The 20,513-nt window shown below is 36.6% G+C and overlaps 1 protein-coding gene across 6 annotated transcripts; it reads right to left on the minus strand.

Annotated features, from left to right (window-relative positions):
• Window positions 1–150: 150 nt before the first annotated feature.
• il15l (interleukin 15, like) lies at window positions 151–19,255 on the minus strand. 6 transcript variants are annotated; one of them, XM_053647865.1, is made up of 4 exons: window positions 17,579–19,255; window positions 6,012–6,059; window positions 5,168–5,284; window positions 151–1,363 (listed from the first exon to the last, which is right to left on the minus strand). In XM_053647865.1, the coding sequence occupies exons 1-4, from the start codon at window positions 17,783–17,785 to the stop codon at window positions 1,241–1,243; spliced, it is 495 nt and encodes a 164-aa protein (XP_053503840.1). In that variant the 5' UTR covers window positions 17,786–19,255; the 3' UTR covers window positions 151–1,240. The 6 variants fall into 6 exon arrangements, with proteins under 6 accessions (XP_053503840.1, XP_053503839.1, XP_053503838.1 ...); XM_053647864.1 differs by having other exon boundaries at window positions 5,168–5,287; XM_053647863.1 differs by having other exon boundaries at window positions 5,168–5,317.
• Between the last annotated feature and the right edge of the window lie 1,258 nt (window positions 19,256–20,513).

The following is a 20,513-nucleotide window of genomic DNA, read 5'->3' on the forward strand; positions in this document are numbered from 1 at the left end:
TCCATCCTAATTACTCTCTATTGTCTCATTAATAAAATTAGCATACACACTCTCTTAGGTTTATTGACAGTGGTGGTGGGGCACTTATTTTCCATGGTGCCCTTTCACAGTCTGTTTTCTTTGTTGAGCTATGTGAGCTTCCTGAAGCTAATTTCTGTTTATATTTCAGAATGTAAGAAGTAATGGCATGTTATGATTAGCACAGGATACATAAAACATGCAAAAATGTAAGTCCCAGATGAAGACATTTTCACAAAAACCAGCTAAATGACAAGAATTTTTTTTATTTATAACACAAAACAAAAGCTTAACTGTTTGTTGTATTGTGTATGTGTGCTTTTCTTACTATATTGCCTCGCCAACAGAGTTTTTCGACTGATGGTATTCTTAGTCCGTGACCTAATGAACCAGTATTAGGATGTATGTATGTATTGACAGAGACTTCTAAGCACTTCTGTAAGTCGCTCTGGATAAGGGTGTCTGCCAAATGCCATACATGTAAATTATTTACATAACACATGTAATATATTTATACAGTAATGTAATATATTTACATAACAAATAAATATCATAAGCATGGTGTCCCTTGCTCAGTGGTGTTGCAGATTCTGGGGCCTTTCAGAATAGGTGCATGCATATATATATGAAGGTAATTGGTTGCACCAGCTCTTATATTATATTTAGGGGCTTCATAGCAAATGGGTTGAATACATATGCATGCATCACTTTTCCATTTACAATGTTTAAAAAAATTATTTAAACAAGTTATTTTTTTCATTTCACTTCACTAATTTGGACTATTTTGTGTATGTCCATTACATGAAATCTAAATAAAAATCCATTGAAATTACAGGTTGTAATGCAACAAAATAGGGAAAATGGCAAGGGGGTGAATACTTTTGAAGGCACTGTAGTTGTTGGTATCATATGAGCTGGTTTGAGTACTTCAGAAACTCCTGATCTCCTTGGATTTTCAACAGTCTCTAGAGTTTATTTAAACATTGTGCAGAAAACAAAGAACATCAGGAGTCCATGAGAGAGAACAGATGAAAATGGCCAAACTGGTTCGAGCTGACAGGATGACTACGGTGACTCAAATTACCACTCTTTACAACCATGGTGAGCAGAAAAGCATCTCAGAACACACAAAACCTGGATCCGTGAGGCAGATGGGCTATAACAGCACATGGAGTTCTACTCAGGAATATGTTTCACTGTGTACCTCAACTGTTAAAAGCACTCATCTTTTAGATGAATTACTGCTTGAACACATAATTCCCAAAATATGGAGCAAAGTTTTGAGAAATTCTTCTGCTTTTTCTTCTTTGTAGACCTCACACTGTGGGCAACGCTCAAACTTGTCCTGCAATTGAACACAGGAATCAAACACACAATAACAAGTTTTATGTCAGATTAATAGGACACAAGGCATTTTATATATATATATATATATATATATATATATATATATATATATATATATATATATATATATATATATATATATATATAAATATATATATATTTTGACTGGTGTGTGTGTGTGTGTGTGTGTTTATATATATATATATATATATATATATATATATATATATATATATATATATATAAACACACACACACACACACACCAGTCACAAGTTTGGAGACACTTGACTGAAATGTTTCTCATGATCTTAAAAACCTTTTGATCTGAAGGTGCATGATTTTGAAATCATTTTGAAATCGGTGTTGTAGACAAAAATATAATCATGCCAACATATTAATTTCTTTCATTAGAAAACTAACATTTTATTTACAATAATATATTTTTTTAAACTGATGACTTGGAGCGAAATATTCTGAAAAGCAGACAATAAGAGTCCAGCTTAGGTGTGAACTCCTTTAATACTGTTTAAAAAGCATCTCAGGTAAATTCCTCAAGGAATCGGTCGAGAAAAAGCCAAGAATACATTTCTGGAAATTCTAGGCAAAAGGGGGGTGTACTTTGAACATGCTAATTAAATTATTTTGATTTATTTTGGATTTTTATCACAACATAATTCCCATAGTTCCATTTGTGTTACTCCAGAGTTTTGATGACTTTATTATTATTCTAAAATGTGGAGAAAATAAATAAATAAAGAATGAGTGTGACTAAACTTTTGCCCGGTAGTGTGTGTGTGTGTGTGTGTGTGTGTGTGTGTGTGTGTATATATATATATATATATATATATATATATATATATATATATATATATATATATATATATATACACATATACACACACACACACAAAAGAAACGTCTCTTTTAAAGATAATTTAGTAAAATCCAAATAAGCTTTACATATCTTTAATGAAATGGGTTTAAACAATGTTTTTCATGCTTGTTCAATGAACCATAAACAATTACTGCACATGCACCTGTGGAACAGTCCTTAAGACACGAACAGTTTACAGACAGTAGGTAATTAAGGTCACAGTTACAATAATTTAAGACACTAAAGAGACCTTTCTACTGAATCTGAAAAACACCAGAAGAAAGATGCCTAGGGTTCCTGTTCACCTACATGAACATGCCATATGCCTGCTGCAGGGAGGCATGAGGACTACAGATGTGGCCTGAGCAATATACTGCTATATCTGTAATGTAAGATGCCTAAGACAACGCTACAGGGAGACAGGAAGGACAGCTGATCGTCCTTGCAGTCGTAAATTACATGTAACTATGTGTCCCCCAGACGGGATCGAGAACGGGATCGAGAAGAGTGGGGTACCATCTCACAGCAAGAACTGACAAATCTGGTGCAGTCCATGAGGTTTAGATGTACTGTAGTACTTAAAGCAGTTGATGAACACACCACATACTGACTGTTACTTTTAATATTGACCCTCCCTTTGTCCAAGGACTCATTATTCCATTTCTGCTCGTCAAATGTCTGTGAAACTTGTTCAGTTTATGTCTCAGTTGTTGAATGTTTTTATGTTAATACAAATATTTATATGTTAAGAAATTTGCTGGAAATAAAAGCAGTTGAATGTGAGAGGATGTTTCTTTCTTTGCTGAGTATATATATATATATATATATATATATATATATATATGTATATATATATATATATATATATATGTGTGTGTGTGTGTGTGTGTGTGTGTGTGTGTGTGCAAGCCAATCAGCTCTTGTGCCAGCAAAACAGCTCTGATCTTTCGAGGCATGGACTCCACAAGACCTTTGAAGGTGTGCTGTGGTATCTGGCACCAAGATGTTATCAGCAGATCCTTTAAGTCCTGTAAGTTGTGAGGTGGGGCCTCCATGGATCGGAATTGTTTATCCAGCACATCCCACAGATGATCTAACAGATTGAGATCTGGGGAATTTGGAGGCCTTGAACTCTTTGTCATGTTCCTGAAATCATTCCTGAACAATTTTGCAGTGTTGCAGGGAGTATTATCCTGCTGAAAGAAGCCGATGCTATTAAGGAATACCGCTGTCTTGAAGGGATGTACATGGTCTGCAACAATATTTAGGTAGGTGGTACGTGTCAAAGTAACATCCACAGAACATTTCCTGGACCATCACACTTCCTCTGCTGGCTTGCCTTTTTCCCATAGTTCTTTCTAGTGCCATCTCTTCCCAAGGTAAGCAATGCACACACACGCACCCGGTCGTCCACATGATTCATCAGACCAGGCCACCTTCCAGCTCTGATGTTCAAGTGCCCATTTTAGGCATTTAGGGCAGTGGACAGGGGTCAGCATGGGCACTCTGACCTGTGATGTACTGTGTGTTCTGACACCTTGCTATCATAGCCAGCATGAACTATTTCAGCAATCTGTGCTACAGCACAGTAGTTCTGTGGGATTGGACCAGATGGGCTAGCCTTCTCTCCCCACCCTCATGACCCCCTTGCCAGTTCACCGGTTGTCCTTCCTTGGACCACTTTTGTTTAGTACTAATCACTGCAGACCGGGAACACCCCACAAGACCTGCCGTTTTAGAGTCAAAGTCACTCTGATCATTACGCTTGCTTCCAACAAATCAACTTCAAGAACTGAGTGTTCACTTGCTGCCTAATATATCCCACCGCTTGACAGGTGCCATTGTAACGAGATGATCAATGTTATTTACTTCACCTGTCAGTGGTTTTAATGTTATGGATAATCTGTGTGTGTGTGTGTATGTATGTATATATATATGTATATATATATATATATGTATGTATGTATGTATGTATGTATATATATATATATATATATATATATATATATATATATATATATATATATATATATATATATATATTTATTATGTGCTTAACTATTCACAATGGTGACATGTGCACACAGACCATATTTGTTTTAGCCAACTGATGAACATTTTCCTCACCAGAAAGTTCAATATATAACAACAAGGCATTCCTATTATCAACATATTAATACATTACAAGAAATGTGCCTTGGTATACTGACCAATTACAGATATTTTTTTGGAATATATATATATGTGTGTGTGTGTGTGTGTGTGTGTGTATATATATATATATATATTTCATTTTCCTCAAAATGTTCATCAGTTGGCTAAAACAAATATGGTCTGTGTGCACATGTCGCCATTGTGAATAGTTAAGCACATAAGCATCACAAAACTCACTTAGTCTGGCAGCAAAACTACACATTCACAAAATGTTCACTGCCAAAAGCTCAAAAAGTTGGCCATAGGGCAATAAGACAATAGTTTTATTATCTTATCTAATAAAAAATAAATACTCAAATGAAATGCAATGCCAAAAGTTGTGAAGATATGAAATTATCTGGCTGGAGAATGAATAAATAAGTTCCTCTTCATAGACTCAATAATCAGTCGACATTTCTGACATTACTGTTGCAAAAAACATTGTTGACTTCAGGATCAAGAAGAGAAAATGAATAATAATTTTTTTAAACTTTGTTTTTCTAATATATTTATCACACACTACTACCCAATCATTATAACAATATTATTGCATAATAATATTCATTATGTTCATTCGAGTGAATGTTGAATATAAACACAGACCCCAAAGTATCAAACGTCACAAATATATCTTCAAATGTTCTTCCACAACATACAGCATTAAACCTTGGTCCTTTAACAGTATGAACATAAGCAAATTCTTATCTGTTAACAAGGAAACATCATACTCACACTAAGCTGTCGACTAAGACTGTTGAGCCTTTTGGGTAAAGTCGAATTTTGCCCAGTCTCTCCAACAAGAACAATCATCTCCATTTCAAAGCACCTCAGTGTGGATCTGGAACAGTTCTGCTGGAGCGAGAAGACAACATCTTGAAGCCTCTATGGTAAACACAGGCAAAAACACCAGAATATTTTATAACTTTATGTGCTTAAAATAAATACATAAAGAAAAAATACCATGTCTTGTGAATGTTGTGAATAAAAACTGTTTTTACTGTATGTAACTGTCTTGCCTGTATGCTTAAATATGCATGCAAACACATCTGTAAGGGGGGATATGGTTTATGTGCTGATGAAATTGTTCCCAGAAAATTATAAATACTGTATGTGTGTCCTCAGAAATACTGACATGTCAGTTAGTGTAGTCTTGAAGATTTAACAGACTAATTATGTATAAACATGTACAGAGCCCTCCACTAATATTGGCACCCTTGGTAAATATGAGCAAAGAAGGCTGTGAAAAATTGTCTTTATTGTTTAACTCTTTTGATCTTTTGTTAAAAAAATTCACAAAAATACCCTGCTCTCATGGATATCAAACAGTTACAAACACAACACAGGTTTATAAAAAAAAATCTTTGTTGAATATAAATGGATTTTTCTAACAAAAGATCAAAAGGTTAAACAACAAAGACAATTTTGCACAGCTTTCTTTGCTCATATTTACCAAGGGTGCCAATATTAGTGGAGGGAACTGTATAGGAGACACACTTCTGCTTTCATTTTTAATAAGTGTAATAATGAGCTACATAAATTAAAATGAAGAATACTATTACATGCAAGAAACACATACCCCATAATTGCTTAGCGTTGGTGTGTATAGCTTGGAATCGTTTAATCCCTGTTATGATAGAAGAATACATTGGTATCATTATCAAAATGACTAAATTATAGTTGTTATTATTGTATAGTTTTTTTTGGAATGAGTTTGTTAATGTAAGAGAGAAATTAAGTATAGTAGAATTTGTCAAAATAAAGGTACAAATTCATCTTCAGCTTTTACATCTATTATCATTTTAAAGGCAATGCCAATCTGTTTAAAACAGGACAGACTTGTAGTGATACTAATTTATTTGTATGAATTGAAACTACTAAAATTGGTATGCTGTCAAAAGAGAGACCATATAGTGTATCATGTCAATTCAGCAGCTGTCTAACAGCTATCATATGCCTGGGTCTTGGCAAACTTACAAGCATGCAGTGCAGCCAGAGATGAGTAGAGTAGCCAAAAAATTTACTCAAGTAATAGTAGAAATAATAATGTTAATAATTACTTGAATGAGAGTAATAAAGTATCCAATGAGAAGACTACTCAGACCACTGCAGCATATCACGAGACTTGCGACCTCATTATACGTGATTTAAACTAATTATTAAAACTACATGTATTCATTAACATTTAAAAGTAACGGAGGAATACCACCGAATGTAGCGAGGTAAAAGTACATTTCTGTGATTAAAAATGAACTTGAGTAAGAGTATAAGTATGGCCAGTTAAACTTACTCATAAAAGTACTTCTTTTTTTCCCAAAAGTTTCTCAATGTAACAAAGTAAATGTAGTGCGTTACCACCCAGCTCTGAGTGCAGCTAATGTGGAACATCTACAGAAGAATGTAAGTTGATCTGTTTGTAAACAAACAGCAGGAGTGGATAAAATCACTAGTTTGGGAACCCAGGACAAGAAGATGTCCAGGACTTTAGTTTCTTATTATAGATGCCCAACAGACATGTAAGCGTAGTAGGCTAGCAGTGACCAGCATTTTTATCTTCTCTCACACAGCAAAAAGATGAAATAAATAACCTAATCCATACTGACTTTAACAAAACATACATTTTTATCTTATGTATACTTAAATAAAATACACTGCACGGTTGTTTGACGAACTTTGATGCAGTTACTATAGCATGCATTATATATGCTGAATCCCACTGACTCTCCTACAGTCTGATTAATTAACAGGTATGTGACTTTTTCTGAATCAGGAACATGCATGTATGAGTAAACTGACAAAGCTGAGCAAAAGTCAAGTGCAATGTAAAGCTGTCATATAACTATCCAGCTAGAAAAACACCCAGACACTGCCCGGTTACATGAAATGGAACATAGTTTATGCTTGATGTGAAGAGAAAACAATATAGCTTACAACCAACAAAATTTTTGTTGAAGGCACAAACACAATGGCACAAATAATCACTATAGCCAAATCATCCCCTATGCTGGAATTCATATACTTGCTTCTGTCTGAATTAATGCACTTTACTACCTAACTAGTTCACCATACTTCATTACATTATGTTGGCTACCATTTTTAGCCTAGTCAGTTATTTTTCAGGGCAACCAAATTATGGGATTAGTGACGCATATTACAGCTTTCACTTTCACAATGAGCTAGCTAATGGATTTATGATTTGTCCACCACAAGACAGACTGCTCACTATCCAGTGTGGTTCACAGACAGGGCAGAGACAAACACTTTGGGCCAGGATGAAATCTTCATCCCCTGCTGTGGATGACACTGCAGTGCATCCAACAGACTACGTGACCAATGTGTTGATAGTCCTCCCGTACCTGCTTGACCAACAGACCAGACCATAAGCAGGTCATTGTGGCACAGCAGACCACAAACCTTGCCATTGTCATTCTGGCTCTGGGAGCAACCCAGCATACTGCAGCATGTAGGCTCAGCCACATCTACGCGCTGTTTGTATGCAGACAAGTAAAACGTTTTCTCACAGTGGATTAATTGGAATGGAACAGATTCATTCTTAAATCATTTGTACAAGAGTTTACACAAGAAATTAGGTATTCATGAAAATCCCATAAGTTCAGGAAAACGGTAATATCCTAGGGTGTTGTAGGTGTTCTGCGTGTTGTAGTTGTATCCTACTGTCAGGTCACTGCTGACAGTAGGATACAACTACATCTACAACACCCTAGGACAACACCTAGGATAACATAACATAGCCTACAAACATGGCTGCCACTGACTACAACACCTAACAACCACAGAGACAAGTTCACCAGCTTACTGATTACACTTTCATCTTTCTGCACAATCTCATAATCACAACCACACATTATATATATGGACTCTCACACCACCCATTCAGTGCGAAATATACATTCTGTGTTTTGATACCAGTCGATACCAAACCTTTCTATTGTCATAGTCTGGTTTTCTGATCCTGTTTTGATTTTCTCGTTTTTGCCTTTGCCTTGCTTCATGTTGTTTGTTCATTGCCTGACCATTGCCAGTTTTTTGACCACGTTTTTGTCTCACGATTTGGATTATCCTGCAAGCCATTGTCTAAATAAAGCCGTTGTCTACCTGCATTTGCATCTGTATCTGTCGCCTGACACCAACTCATGCTCCTGAGTGTGTGTAAATTTACACATAAAACGACAAAATAACTTTAAACAATTTTAAATTATATTTTTTGCACGGATTACTGCACTTTTATAGATGGAGTACTTTGAAGTCTTGTTAGATTTCCAAACTGTTGGATTTCCATGTATCTCAGGAATCTCCAAATCTCAGATTATGCCTTCCAGACCTCAGTCAGCCCTTTCAGCCTGTTCTACCATTACTTCTACTAACTTCTGTGCTGCTATGAGCTAGAAAGTGTGGTTTACCGCAGAGTTCAGGCCTGGGGGGTCTAAAATGAACACACACTGACTTCATGCATGCTCACACAGACATCCCACTTTACTCATGCAGAGCAGAAGTATTTATACACATTGATAACGGCAGTGCGTGGACGGTTTCTACTGGTGCAGGTGCCAGCCAGATAGACAAAACAAAACACACAGCACACTATGAAAATAAGTCTTTTCAAGAGACAGAAAATACATGTGCCAGCTATAAGAAGGATGGCAGTTGATCAGCTAATTTAAAGAGGTAATTAAATGAATACAAGGTAATTAAATGAATAAATTCATTATAGGTATTTGATAGCAGTTCATAATATAAGAGAGTACAAGATATAAGAGAATTTCCTTTCAAGTCTCAAGCCAAAACACATCCTTGTGCTAGTTCAGTGAGTCATGGACTAAGAATACCATCGAGAAAATTTTGTGAACACCAGTCATTTGTTTATTGGCATTAAATTAGAGAATCTAAAAAAATCACAAGAAGAAAGTGAGCCAACACAAAACTATAAATGAAGATAAATGAAACTAATCATTCAATTATGACAAAAGATATGTCACCGACTAAACAGGATGGACTAGTCAAAATAATTTCCATTTCTGCCTTTCATCTTTTATCTTTATCATACTTTAAGAGCCCAGCTATCTGTGCAATGGAATTTTTATCGCATTTCATAGGCATGACTTAATGCAAGTGTCATGTGTCTGAAATGCACTTTGCACATATGCATGCAAGTATGAAGAACATCTGCTTTTATGAAACTTTTTTGGAAAATCTGTTGGAAGATTTTAGTTCAGTTAGGCTTATGCAAACATTTCCACACAATATTGAAAAATGAGGCCACTGTGCATAAAAAATGTTTTGGAGCTTTTTGCTGGAAGTGTCTTTCTTGCCTTACTCTAAAAGTGTACTTAGGAGCATTAGCTGACCATTGAGCATTGGGATAGGTTGACAGTTTGCAGCTGGGAGTATAAAAATAGTCAAAACAAGAAGCAAAGTGTTTCCACTGTGGTTCAAGCCTGGTTCCACTGTGGGATCTAGACTTGGTGCTAAGCAGTTTGAACTTGCTATTCAAAGAAATGAAAAATATGGATATAACGGGTTTTGCTTAAGATAGTTTTTCTTGGCATTTGTTATGGCCATTGTGTCAGCACACAGTATCACTGCTGGGGACTATAGTTAAAGCCAAACCAAATCAGCCGTTCGGCCAAAAATATCGGCGCTGATGTTTGTTAATGAACCTAATAACCTATCTGTTCATGAGGGTCTAGTAAGGGCTATCTTGGCCATGGAGGTCTCCATCTACCTTCACCCAATTTTATAGTTTAAACGGGTTAATTATATTATCCAACGTGTGTAATATTTCATCCCTCATAAATGACTGAGGTGGTGCAATTAGTGTGAATACCTTCTTGTGTACTGGCATATGAATACTGTGCGCACATATAAATGCACTGTGATACCAGCTACTTTCTTCTTCTTGCCTTGTACACATATCAGACCACAGACCCCATCAGAGTAGCTGCTGTTTGTCTTCCTTCTGTCAGAAGATGCAGACTCCTAATGGCTAAAACAGATGCTTCAGGAACTTATAAACCCCTGTTTCTTTCCGTCTGCACTCCTGTAATATTTGCACAGAACTCCTACAACCCCAATTCCGAAAAAGTTGGGATAGTACTGAAAATGCTAATAAAAATAAAAAGGAGTGATTCGTAAATGTACTTTGACTTGTATTTAAACAAAAAATGTATATAGACAAGGTATTTGATGTTTTACCTAATCAACTGCATATTTTTTTGAAGATAAACGTTTATTTTGAAATTGATGCATGCAACATTTTCCAAAAAAGTTGGGACAGGGCAGTTTAGGACTAATAGTAATGTGACAAGTTGAAATAAGAAGGTGATGTGAAACAGGTGAGGCAAATCGTCTAATCATAGTATATAAGGAGCCTCCAAGAAAGGCCTAGTCCTTCAAGAGCAAGGATGGGTTGAGGTTCGCCAATCTGCCAACAGATGCATCAGCAAGTAAACCAACACTTTGAGAACAACATTCCCCAAATACAAATCTGTAGGATTTTGGGCATTACACCTTCTACGGTGCACAATATAATTGAAAGATCCAAAGAATCCACTAAAATCTCGGTGCGTAAAGGGCAAGGCTGAAAACCACTTTTCAATGCGCGTGATCTCCGATCCCTCAGACGTCACTGTCTTAAAAACCATCATGAGTGTGTAATGGATTTCCTGACATGGGCTCGGGAATACTTTGGTAAACCTTTGTCACTCAACACCATTCGCCGCTGCATCCACAGATGCAAGTGAAAGCTTTACTATGCAAAGCAGAAGCTATACATCAACACTGTCCAGAAGCACCAACGACTTCTCTGGGCTCGGTCTCATCTGAGATGGACAGTAGCACAGTGGAATCGTGTTTTGTGGTCCAATGTGTCAACATTTCAAATTGTCTTTGGACAAAACAGCCGTCGTGTTCTCTGGACCAAAGAGGAAAAGGACCATTCAAGCTGTTATCAGCGTCTGGTCCAAAAGCCAGCATGGTCCGGGAGAGTGTCAGTGCCCAAGGCATGGATAACTTGCACATCTGTGAGGGCATCATTAATTCAGAAACATATGCAACATATGCTGCCATCCAGAGCAGGACAACGCCATACCACATTCTGCCCGGATTACAAGCGCATGGTTGCGTAAGCAGAGTGTGTGGATGCTAGCATGGCCTGCCGGCAGTCCTGACCTGTCTCTGATTGAGAATGTGTGGCGCATTATGAAGTGCAAAATAAGGCAACAAAGGCCCCGTACAGTTGCGCAGCTGAAGAAATGCATAATGGATGGAAATGGGGGGAAATTGCCCTTGCTAAACTTAACCAACTGGTGTCTTCAGTCCCAAACGCTTAATAAATGTTATTAAAAGAAAAGGTGATGTTACACAGTGGTAAACAGTCCACTGTCCCAACTTTTTTGGAGTGTGTTGCAGTCATCAGATTTGAAATGAGTGTATATTTTCAAAAATAACTTCAATTCACAAAGTAAAACATCAAATAATGTATTAATAATGTGTTATATAGTACAGTATAGTAGTACAATATAGTCAGGATGAACTGAATTTATAAAAGACTCTTTTGCTTGTTTGTTTTTTGCATTTTCCATACTGTCCCAACTTTTTCACAATTGGGGTTGTAATTCTGATTCTATTAATGTATAGTCATTAATGTTACACATCTAATTTAATTACAACTGCTGCCACTATAGAATATATTCACAAAGTTTAAATCAATATGTATAACTAATATTTGGATATGTTAATAAAGTATAATCTAATACATATAACCAACATTTAGAATTGTTACTTAGAGGCATAATCTAAAACCATAAAACACTTTTTAATCACGTTACATTCTAAGTGTGCAAATTGAGTTAGAAGAACCTAGTGTTTGTCTAAAGCAGCTTTACTCTATGGCAATAAATTAGCGATTAGACATTCACCAGAACTGTGTTTCCAATCAAAGCCCTTTAAGCTAGCAATCAAGTGTCAAAATAACAGATAAGACCTCCAGGAGGAAGGGTATCAGGCACGGATTATAGGCAGAAAATAATTAAGGTATAAAGGTGAATTATGGGAAAAAGTAAAAACCCTGTCCTGATAAAGCATTTAAGAAAATACAACTGACAACACATGCGCCACATATGTAAGGTATCATATGGATATGAATAATTAATTAAGGCAATGGAGATAGGTTTGTTTCTAGAAAGAAAAGGTGAATGCCCCGACTAGGGATAATTTTAGTGCTTCAGAAAGGTAATGTAAACATGCAAAAAAAAACACACACATAGCCCCGGCGGGAATCGAAACCCGGAGGTGTGAGGCGTACGTGCTAACCACCACCGTGCGCCCCGGATCGTTAACTCAGCAGAATTCCCCAAAACATCTAGCCTAGTACTTACGCAAACGTTGATCACATTGGGAATAGAAAATAAACTATAGGCTAATGCAGCCAAGGCAGAATTATGAGAAACAGCAATGATTAATTAATTACTTATCCGGGTCTTCAGGCTATGCAGTCTGTTAGGTCACCTCACCTCCGGATCCGAGTCGTTCTTTTATCACGTCTGTTTCCTGGAATCAGAAATGATTAGTTCACCTTTCAAGTCTTCAGGTTCGAGTCGTTCGTTCATCCCCTGACCGCCACATAGGCTGAATGCAGTGGAGCTGTGACGTGATGAGCTGAAGTAATCATTTCTGTTTCTGGTACTGCATGGTGCATTGTCTATAGGCCGGTCACTGGAAGAACGAACCACTCTAAGCCGAAGACGCGAGATGTGAACTTATCATTTCTGTTTCCTGTACAAAACCTATGGGGATGTTGCGCGGTCAAAAATGAACGAATCACTCTGAGACAACTTGTATTCAAATTAAAGATTCGTTCAAAATGAACGACTCGTTCATGAACGACACATCACTTATGCTTAAGGCCTAGTGACCGCAGCCTATTACCGTTTGCATTTTCATTTACACAAACATACAGTGTCTGCCAAATTTCAAATGGAAACGCAGAGCCTTGCTTAGAAATATATATCTGGCTATTATAAGATCAGCCATAGACTATGAGAGTATGGTATATAGTTCGGTGAGCAAGTCAATGCTGTAAAAGATTGAGGTGGTGCAGACACATGATTTAAAATTATGCTGCGGGGCATTTAGAACATCCCCCAAAGCTGCCCTGCAAGTAGATATGGGAGAAATGCCATTAGAAGAAAGACAAGTAAAAATGGTATACTGGGTATCCCTGGAGGGACATAATAAAGAACATCCAACCAAGGCAGTATTTACAAAATTGTTGTCAACACGGAAGAGGAAATATAAAAAGTATAGGCTGGGAAGTGGAAGAAATTATGAAATATATAGGCTTAAACAAGATAAAATATAGTAATATAGTCCCAATGTCTGCAATCTCACCTTGGATGTTTGTAATGCCTATAATAGATCTTAAATTAGTAGAAGAAATAAAGAAACAGTATAATGACCCAATAAAAGTACAAGTTCATCAATATATTGACCATGATGTGACAAAATTATACGGATGGTTCAAAGGATCCAGAAATGAATAAAACAGGAATAGCAGTATTTGTACCACAACATGAAATAGCTATTAAGAGAAGAACTCCAGATTTTTTTATCCGTACTTGCAGCAGAGCTGGTAGCTATTGTTATGGCCCTTCAGTGGGTAGAGGAAAAACGGATAAAGAAAGCAGTAATATGCTCAGGTTCATTGGCAGAATTAAAGAGAATTCAGTATGGCCAATCAAAGTGTAGACAAGATCCTGTGCTTGAAATAATGCAGAGCATATTTAGATTTATCAATCAGGGCATTTCATTTCGGTTTCATTTATCTGGATCCCAGCTCATTTTGGAGAAGAAGGAAACGAGGTAGTGGATAAGAATGATTTGAAGAGTGCATTGAAGTTGAATAATATAGGAATTGGTATAAAAAAATAAGTAAAGCAGAAGCAAAGACAATTATTAGAAAAGCACTAATAGAAGCATGGCAAAACCAGTGGGATATGGAGGAGAGGCCGACATCTGTATAAAATTCAAAGGGAAGTAGGAGTACGAAATAATGATAATGATAATGGATTTAGAAGAAGAGAAGAAGCGATAATAACAAGACTCGGAACAGGCCATACAGCAGTGAATGGAAATCTGCATAAAATAATAATTTAAAAAAAAACATCCTAATGGATTGATTATGTAGGCACTGTGGAATGAATGAAAATGTTTTTGCAGTATACAGCATACAACAGAGAATGACAAATACTGGAAACAAAAGTACAGAAAGAAGGTGAAAAGAAGATGACTTTAGAACATCTATAGAGTAAACAGCAATGGGATAAAAATATAAGAATTGCTTTGATAAGATTTCTAAAAGAAACAGGAAATTACACAAGAATATAAGATATTTAATTATATTTAATTTCATCATCATTATTATTATAAGGGGTTTTTTTCCTAAGCACTGACGCATCACACTCCAGTTCAGAATGTGGCGGTAATGCACCAAATGCTGTTTTGCCAACCAGCAAAACAGTACAAGAAAAAGAATAATAAGAATTTGCAATTGCATTTCCCATGCGTTACACTATGACCCTGTCATATTGAAATAGCAATAGCAATTACCCTCCTGTTTGCTATTCATTTCCTCAGTGTGGCGTTCGGAGCTTACCAAGATTGAAACGGAATGGAAAATCCATTTATATTTGCATTTTCCATGCCTTACAATGAGACCTGCCAATCAGTGTTGGGATAAGAGTATACTATGGGGTGTGTTTGTATTTGGAAATGACGTCACTCACAGTCGACCATATCTTAGACTGCCTCGCGGTCACCTGAGATTCACTGCACATTCGAGATTCTCTCTTCTATTTCTCAAGCAATAAACACACAGAAATGACAAAACGTGTATGGTCTTACTCTGGAGTGGAACGAGAACCAAGTACAACTGAATATATTTGACATTTTTCTCCCGTTAAATCCCCCTGAAGCTAATCTCTCAGAAACACAACTCACCAGCGCTGTATAGTAATGGAGTTCGTAATGGACCGTCTAAAATGTGCATGACCTGGGCAACTGTGCAAGATTCTACCAAGATTACATTTACATTTACTCATTTAGCAGACGCTTTTATCCAAAGCAACTTACAAATGAGAAAATACAAGCAAAGCGATATATCAAGCAGAGAACAATACAAGTATTACTACCGTACAAGATCGTTTAATTGAGTTCTAGAAAAGCAAAGTTCGCAGAGCAAAGGTGTGCCAGAGTAGTTTGTTTGTTTTAGGATAATGTGGGGTTGGCATTTTAGTGTGTTACAGTTAGTGTGAAGATTATAGTCATCTACTTGACAGGATATCTAACGTAATTCAGTATTATGATACAGTATGAATACACAGTATTTATTTATTTTTATAGCATATATTATATTAATAATTATTATGATATTCATTTTTAAATGTGATTACACATATAAACAATTATTATTATATAAACATTATTGTGCCTCATAAAACCCAGGGTTAGTCTTAGCAACTACAGCAAACAGTCTGGCCATTTGAACAGTCTGGCCATTTACCTCTGATCTTTCATCCACAAGGCATTTCCTCCTGCCAAGGTGCCACTCACTGGATGTTTTCATTAGGTCTGTGTATACGCTACACAATGCTATGTAGGAAAATCCCAGGAAATCAGTAGTTTCTGCAACTACCCTATCTGGGACCAACAATTCTACCACAGTCAAAGGCACACTGTTCCTCATTCAGATAGATGATATGATCAGATAGATGATATGATCATTTCAGCATGATCATATGATCAAGCTCTTGAATTGTAGCTGCATGACTGAATGCATTGTTCTGCCACCGCATCAGCCAATTACTATCGATGTTCATTCATGAAACATGCCGTCAACCATAGCAATGCAGTCAGCCCTGCCCCTTACTCTTAGCTTCTTTTGTGAAGCATGTGGGGGGAAAAGTGGAGCAGAGAGAAATCTGTCACTTGCAGCGTGCAAAGTCTTTCACGCTGCAAACACATTTTACCAATTAGTGTCCATCTTGATAAATGGAGCACGTAAAGAAGAATCTCTCTCTCTCTCGGCGCATGTGCAGTGGAAGACAGAGCATGGTGTGTAGAGCACGTGAAAGCAGTTTGCCTTCTTGCCAAAGTTTTCTGCGAGATTGTCTTTTTGCTCTTCTTTCATTTAATTATTGAATGTTTAAGTCATAAGTGAGTATCAGTGACCGGTAAAAGGCCTCTGAGGCCTGCGGGGAGACGCAGGCAAAAAAAGACTTGGCAAATCATGCTCTATCTATAGAAAAAGTTTTTTGTCTAATTTGTTTACTTTGTTGGTGGTGGTGGTAGTACGTAATAGTAGTAGACATTTTAACTTTACCCACAGGTTTAAGATTACAGTTTATAGAGCTATACCGATATTTGGCTACTTAAATAATTTGCTAGATGAAAGCTAATCATTATCAGTAATAATGTAGTTAGCTATTTAACGTGGTTACCATTTCACTTGTCCAGTAAATGATGAAAACACAACAGTAGATATTAGATATAGACAACAGGTAACGGGATGGCAATATATTTTACGTTTGACGTCTCTCTCTCTCTCTCTCTCTCTCTCTCTCTCACACACACACACACACACACACACACACACACACACACACAATTCAATTGTCCAATTGTTTCAATTCTAGTGGCTGGTAGCTCTAGACCCAATGTATCCATTCATCCATTCAAGAATTCATTCATTAATCTGCACTAAGATTGCTCAGATTCTCCAAATTCTGCAAATTCTCAGTCTCCAAATTCTCCCCAGATGGGACACCAGTCCATGACAGGAGACACTACTCAGTGTAAAAAAAAAAAAAAAAAAAAAAAACAATTTCTTTGAATTCTTTATCAAGAAAAATAAAAGTAAAAGCTGAAGCAAATGTCCAAGGCAGAAACAGCTTTAGAATGAGCGATAAGAATCACTGGTTATAGATCTCGTCTATGCAAACGAGTGATTAGGCTTAGAGAAGCAATGGTTTCTCTTTCAGTTGAATAGAAACATGCGCGTTTGAAGAATAAAAAAAGAGAGAAAAGATACAACAGGATAGAAAGCTCTGACAGGTGAATAGAGTTCAGTACCAGTTTGGAGAAGTTGCTCAGGAACGACTGCACCAATGTTATAGACTCCGAACTGCAAACTGAGTTACACTTGGCTTGTCTCAAAACCATGGCGCCGAAATAAAAAAGCAGTGGCGTTAACTCCATGTAAAACTGGTGCTGTTCTGCTCTTCTCAAAACCATGATGTTCCAGCTCGGGCTCGCCAGGCGCACAACATCTCTCCGCATTTCCACATTTTCTTCTCGTCCTAAAATTAAATTACGCACCCTTGAATATCCATATGCGCCCTTCCGTTGTAAGACCCAGCGGGGAAATAAAGAAAGAAAGATAGAGAGCCAATATGGAGAGCTTGATCAGGCAGCTGCAGCTAGTACACACGCATCGGGTTGTTTTGCGTCTGAGATCTGGGTCCAGTGTGAAGTCCTAAAGTGCTAAACTGTTCGTATTCGACAGCTCTAAGATATGAGATTAACAAAGCTCCGCCTTAATAAAGAAGAAGAAGAAAAAAAACAACAGCATACATGACAAACAAAAACATTTAGAGGGAATTTTCCCCGTCATATCCCCAGTAATAATAACTTCAATAAACTGGGTACCCCAGTAACAAATATACAGAAACTGGGGTCCAAACTTTAAGAAACTGGGCTACCCCAGTAACAAATATACAGAAACTGGGGTCCGTTCAAAAGTATTTGTGTTCGTGTGAAAACATTATATACAAACTATCCTCAGCACGAAGTAAGCATTGTGCAAAAACATCCTGTTTGCTTTGCCAAGACAGTAAAAAGAAGCATAAAACGCAACAATCATTCAACTTGCTGTTAAGAATGATCGACTCTTTTGAGCTGTTATGTAAAGGACGCCCCCATGTGAGCACAACCGGAGCTTACAATTTTATTCACTCACTCGGCACATTTAATGTCCTTCAAAAACAATTTCTTTCTTCTAGGACTATTTGTGTTTTACTTGTGCACGAGTACAATTTCTTATTCCATGGACCTGGTCTCCTTTGTACTGCAAACTTATAAGTCCCCATAAAGTACTGGAACGGCAAGGCCAATTTGAATGTTTTTGCTATACACTGAAGACATTTGGGTTTGAGATCAAAAGATGAACATGAGACTATAGATCGGATTTTCAATTTTCATTTCCTGATATTTAGATCTAGATGTGTTAAACAACTTAGAACATGGCACCTTTGGTGGCAGACCACCCCATTTATAGGTGAGCAAAAGTATAGGAACAGATTGTCTTAAAGTAACGTAAATAACACTTAATTTTTGGTTGCATATCCTTTGCTTGCAATTACTGCATCAAGCCAGGAACTCACTGACATCACAAAACTGTGTCCTTCTTTTATGACGCTTTTCCAGGCTTGTACTGCAGCTTCCGGTGTACACCACAACCACTGGTGTACTAACAACCAGACGTTGAACAGGTCAGGCAAGGAAAACAACAACAGTTGATGACAGAAACATGTGCGTTGTGAAGAAACACTCAAACACCTCAGGGCCTTCTGCACACAGAATTTTTTTGTTGTTGTTGTTTTTTTTTGCACAATTCGGTGTAAACTCTAGAGACTGTTGTGTGTGAAATTACCATGAGATCAGCAATTTATGAAATAATCAAACCAGCCCTTCTGGCATCAACATCCATGCCACGGATATAGTCAAAGAGATCACATTTTCCCTATTCTGATGTTTGATGTGAACATTAACTGAAGCTCTTGACCTGTATCTGCAGGATTTTACGCCCTGCTGCCACATGATTGGCTGATTAGACAACTGCATGAATGTGGTGGTGTACGGGTGTTCTTAATAAAGTGCACAGCGAGTGTATATACAGTATATGGATTCTAAAGTGTCAAAATGTCTAATTAAAATGGATGACAACTCAGGAAAAAAACATACACAGATTTTTATTTATAATAAGGGGACAAATTATTATAGGGTGTATTCAAATGGTTTGACAATTGTCATATTGGAAATAACTATACATTATGAAATGCTGCAAATTCTGCAAACTCACATAGTCATACTTTTAATAACTATTCATAGTTATCACAATACATACTATAGTATAGAATTATACAATATATAGTTAAAACTATATATAGTTATAAGTACATAAAATGCTGCACATTGATTTGCTTATTCCTATTGAAGGAAGGGCAGGCAGGATGGACTGTATTATGGTATACTTTTTAAAATAAAATATTTGTTCTGATTCTTACTAACATTTTTCACTTTTTGTTTCTCATGTACAGAAGCAGACTGGAAATATTTTATGAAACCTAAAAATCTAGATAATCTAGAAAGCATGAATTAAGAGTCCACCTTACCATTACCACAGATATTACTAAGGTGCTTTCAAAGGATGTAGTGGATTGGGTCTATAAATGGACTCACTATGAATTTGGAATGATGGAATCTATCTCTCGATTAAAGCAGTGGCATGTTTGATTAACCTTAAAAAACAGCAACACTCTTCTACCTTCCCTTATTTGTACATACAAATTTCTTGTCTTACTACTCTGTAAAAAAACACAATCATTTAGATATGTTTGGACCACATAAGAAATTGTGCAAAATACAGAAAAAGAGAAAAAGTGCTGTAAAAAAAACAAAAAACAAAAACAAAAACTACTCCATAAATAAGAGAACTGCCTATTTCAGCCAAAGAAAAAAAAACCCTTCCTTTTCATCACAGAGGCTTTGGTTAAGTTACATAGAAATTAGAATATTTTACAATTATATCAAATAATAAAATAACACTGCTTAAAAAACAAACCAGAAATTCTAGTAGGGCAGTAATCCAAATTTGAGTTGTATGTGAAGCACCTTTTGCAGCTAAAGAATTAGCAATGAGTAATAAAAAGAAATTTCTTGACACCCGTAATTTGCCATCTCAGTAAAGTGGACATAAATCTCTGTCCGCCTCCTTTTACACATGGTA

This window comes from Ictalurus furcatus, chromosome 17 (genome assembly GCF_023375685.1).
Source record: "Ictalurus furcatus strain D&B chromosome 17, Billie_1.0, whole genome shotgun sequence".
Taxonomy (NCBI): domain Eukaryota; kingdom Metazoa; phylum Chordata; class Actinopteri; order Siluriformes; family Ictaluridae; genus Ictalurus; species Ictalurus furcatus.

Bases quoted from the DNA above. Each gene is read 5' to 3' on its own strand.
- il15l (XM_053647863.1), bottom strand. From the start codon at position 17,785: ATGCGGAGAGATGTTGTGCGCCTGGCGAGCCCGAGCTGGAACATCATG. The intron at 6,060-17,578 runs GTACTGAACTCT...CTATCATAACAG, and splicing joins TGAGCAACTTCTCCAAACTG to GGATTAAACGATTCCAAGCT. The intron at 5,318-6,011 runs GTATGTGTTTCT...TGTTTACCATAG, and splicing joins CAACGCTAAGCAATTATGGG to AGGCTTCAAGATGTTGTCTT.